The 3,805-nt window shown below is 35.5% G+C and overlaps 1 protein-coding gene across 4 annotated transcripts; it reads right to left on the bottom strand.

Annotated features, from left to right (window-relative positions):
• Nucleotides 1–277: 277 nt before the first annotated feature.
• Nucleotides 278–3,480, bottom strand: LOC107951299 (E3 ubiquitin-protein ligase MARCHF2). 4 transcript variants are annotated; one of them, XM_016886301.2, is made up of 8 exons: nt 3,225–3,480; nt 2,511–2,830; nt 1,487–1,621; nt 1,361–1,403; nt 954–1,010; nt 743–857; nt 529–655; nt 278–449 (listed from the first exon to the last, which is right to left on the bottom strand). In XM_016886301.2, exons 2-8 carry the CDS (start codon nt 2,828–2,830, stop codon nt 392–394), a joined length of 855 nt encoding a protein of 284 aa, XP_016741790.1. In that variant the 5' UTR covers nt 3,225–3,480; the 3' UTR covers nt 278–391. The 4 variants fall into 4 exon arrangements, with proteins under 4 accessions (XP_016741790.1, XP_016741789.1, XP_016741788.1 ...); XM_016886300.2 differs by having other exon boundaries at nt 525–655; nt 2,511–2,947; nt 3,225–3,455; XM_016886299.2 differs by having other exon boundaries at nt 2,511–2,947; nt 3,225–3,455.
• Between the last annotated feature and the right edge of the window lie 325 nt (nt 3,481–3,805).

The raw sequence follows: 3,805 nt of genomic DNA, 5'->3' as shown, positions 1-3,805 counted from the left end.
CTTTTGTTAACTCAAATCTAACCCGTCCAAAAGCTCACACATTTAAAATTCTATTCACATTTTTAAATATGCTTATTTGAGTTAATGCCTGTTGACAAAAGAATCTGATTATTTAGAACTATTTAGAACGTCAAAAAATCGAGACCAATTTAAAACATGGCCTATAATTTGAAGACATATGGCGTAATTAACCCAATATATATATATTAGAAATGATTATTTATATATCCAAACAGCTGAATTGAGCCTTCATATTGCTTTGGAGAGACGATAAGACTTGAAGGGAAAGGTCCTTAATTAATTTCATTATATTACTCTATTATAAAAATTCCACAACCAAGTTGACTGACTATACATCTCAAACCATTCAAGGAGAATGCATTATACTGTATCATGGTGTGCAAATTTGAGCAGTAACAAACATTGGGTTGCCCTCCCAGAACAGTACACTGAACATAATATACCAAACAGTAAGATTTCAGTCATTGGCTTGTAGATCATACTTTTACTATATACAGATTTACCTACAGAGTGGTATGGTACCCAAGTGTTGCATTTGTTTCTACCCTTTGCAATGCTCTCCTGGTACTCCACTCATGGTAGAATTCCACTGCAAGTCGAAGGGCAGTTCCGAGTCCTATGACAACGATAACAACTGTACCATATCTCCTTGAGTTACAACATCGTGAAGCATAAAATCTACTGTTTTAAGAATGTGATCACTATAAACAGGTATACATACCAATTATCAGGTTGACTGGCAGTGCGGAGACACCGAGCGTAAGGGATATTAACATATCCAATAGTAGACCACCAATAAGGATTGAGAGTGCCAGCCACAGTGGACTAAAACAGCCCTGTCATAAAGAGTGATTTGATGCAAAATTAACACGAAAAGTTAGTATTTTCATGAAAATAATACCCCAGTAGACTGGCTGCAGTTACGCTCTTACCCTTTCACGGTTAAGGGCTACAAGGCGTGGATTAATCCTCCAAACCCAGTAATTCCTCTGCACCATGAAGAACATTTGAGAATCAATATAGACAAGATGATGAGATGCTATAGATAAACGAAAAAGAAAAAAAAACATACTAGAAAGCTGCAACACCAGTTTCCAAGTTTGCTTCACACCAAAATCAATATCATCAATTACAAATGCTTTTAAAGTGCTAGAACACCTAATCAGGGGGTCTAACGTGCCTTTAATCTATATCTTTCTAGAATTTGTATACGGCAAGCATAATAGTAGCCAAATAACAACACACACTCAATTGTCAACTTTGTTTTAGTGTTCAGCTTTAAATTTGGGCATATATAAAACTCATTGCTAGCCCTTTCACTTAAGCATAGAATACCTACACTGCGCTCAGGCTGTGGAGCTGTCACATTTACAGCTACTACTCTGCATGACAACAATAAGAGAATCACGATGTCTGTTAAAAATAAGGTAATTTAATGTAGGGAATCAAATTTTGAATAATTTACTGGCATATCTCGCATTTGTTGGACCCTTTCGTATGAAACCAAGTGACAATGCAAGACTGATGTGCTTTTGCAAGACCACCTTTGCATTGGCACCCAAGATCTATAAGACCTTCTTCCTTCTCCTGTTGACAAACTCTGAAGAGTAATATAGATAATAATGAGTAAAAGTATGTGATAACTATAAATTTTCAACAATATTTAATCTTCGAAAAACAAATTGTAGGCCGAAAAGGTCAACATGCTAACGGATGGTTTATTTAAGATATTTGACCTTGCCACTATATATAAAATGACCTCAACTAAGATTTTCTCAACCCTCTAATCCTAGACCTTTATGCTCTAGACGCTTCTTTGTGGGTACAATGGAGTAGATTCATTTATGAACTAACTAATCTAGGAAAACAAATGCCTATAAAATCATTGGACAAAAGCGTATTCACTCCATCAAGGGGAAACATAATTTCAAATGATAAATTTGACAAATCCAAACTCTTTCCATATACTCAGTGATCATTGACTTGCATAAAAAACCATCCAATCTGCAGAAAAGTTTGCTTTGCAATGAGTGTGATGAATTGAACAAATCCGAACTCTTTTTAATATGATTCCAACATGCTTTGATTATACCAGTACAAGAATTGAAATGAGAAGTCATTAGAACCTTTAACATCACCACACTTGAATCAGATACTAAAATTACAAAAGGAAATCCCTTGTTCCAACATAGCCTAAGACAGTAGTATATCGCACTAGATGCTTTTGATGTGATGCCGCAACAGAAGTTAGGAGCCAAACATTGCACATCCTATTATTACATAATGAGTTTAGAAAGCATAAACAGGGCAACAAGACTCATGCCAAGTGAAATTCTTAGGACAATAAACTTGGTAAGATAGAAAAACTCAGCTATGATCCATTTTCTTATGAGGATTCATGCTATCCAGAAGCCATTAAATATCGAAAACATAAAATACAAGAAGCACGCACATAAATAGGTAGTTAACACAGAAGAAGTATAATGTACCTGCACTGCTCATGAGCACTAGTGGTCCTCGAAAAATACCCCATTTTCGGAGAAGCCGCATGAGGCAAATCCTCTTTAGTGGACTCGGCATCTTTTGATAATTTAGCTATTGGCTGCTGAGTCAAGTGAGACTCGACCTTCGTTACCACATTCGTAGCCGATGTAGGATTGGCCTCACAAGCAGAATCCCCAACTGAGCCCGGTTGTATTTCCTCCTGAGGCAATGGGATGTTTCCATGCATCTCAAGGTCGGGTTCGTGTAAATTTCTAGAGAGATCACCAGCCCTGCTGCTAGTCTCATTCGAACCTCCATTCTGCATCTGATTGTTATTTACAGCGTTTACAACACCAACTTTTGGTTCTAAAATATTTAAATCAGGGAATTCCCCTAACACCCTCATTCTTGATTCCAAATATGAAAGAAACACTCTTCGACACTGCCAGTGAATCAAAAATTGAAAACCCCAGAGATGATTTTAACAAAATAAATCATAAAATTGTCAAGCCCTAATCCCCCCCCCCAATCAATATTGTGCTTGAAACAGAATACAACAGGCACTTCTCATTTCTATGACTCCAAACTAACAATAAAATAAAAGCAAACCATTAGTGATACCCATTAAACAAGGCAAAAAAACTTAACTTCAGCCCTAAAATTAGCTCAGACCCACTGAAATTTTGGTAAACACTAACCAAAAAGAAAAGTATATGTACCTGAAGAATGATTATTCCTAAGCATTCACTTGCAGAGTTAATTGGCAGTTAAGAGATGAAGAAGCAACAGCGACGATTAAGAAGATAGAAGAAAGTGGGAGAAAGAAGGACATATACATGAAAATTGGTAACTTTATATGGAACTACTAATGAATTTGACTTAACAACAGACGAAGAATCTTTTGTGTTTTTTTCCAGACAATAAGAATCTTTTGTTTAATCACGCAATACAGCTGAGTAAAGCATGTTTAAAGGTTGGAATTTTACTTTTTTTCTTTTAACCGTAAAGCAATCACCTGTAAAATACACGTCCTTAACGGAATGCCCACCTACCTACTACAGGGTTAATTTTAACGGTAAACTACAACGTTACTCATTTTAAATAATAATTATTTCTATTTTGGTCTAAAAAATTTTGGAGTGATCAAAATAGGTATTATCCTTAGAAATTATCTTTAGGAATTACCTTTATTTAAATTGATTAACGTGTAATTTACTCTAATTTTAGAGTGAGTATCGTGAAACTGCAATGTTAATCTTCTATTATCATTTAATGGGATAGTGACTAATTTGATCAATTT

Source organism: Gossypium hirsutum, chromosome A02 (genome assembly GCF_007990345.1).
Source record: "Gossypium hirsutum isolate 1008001.06 chromosome A02, Gossypium_hirsutum_v2.1, whole genome shotgun sequence".
Lineage (NCBI taxonomy): Eukaryota > Viridiplantae > Streptophyta > Magnoliopsida > Malvales > Malvaceae > Gossypium > Gossypium hirsutum.
The sequence above is the reverse complement of the archived record's forward strand: the minus strand, read 5'-3'. Positions and strand labels throughout refer to the sequence as shown.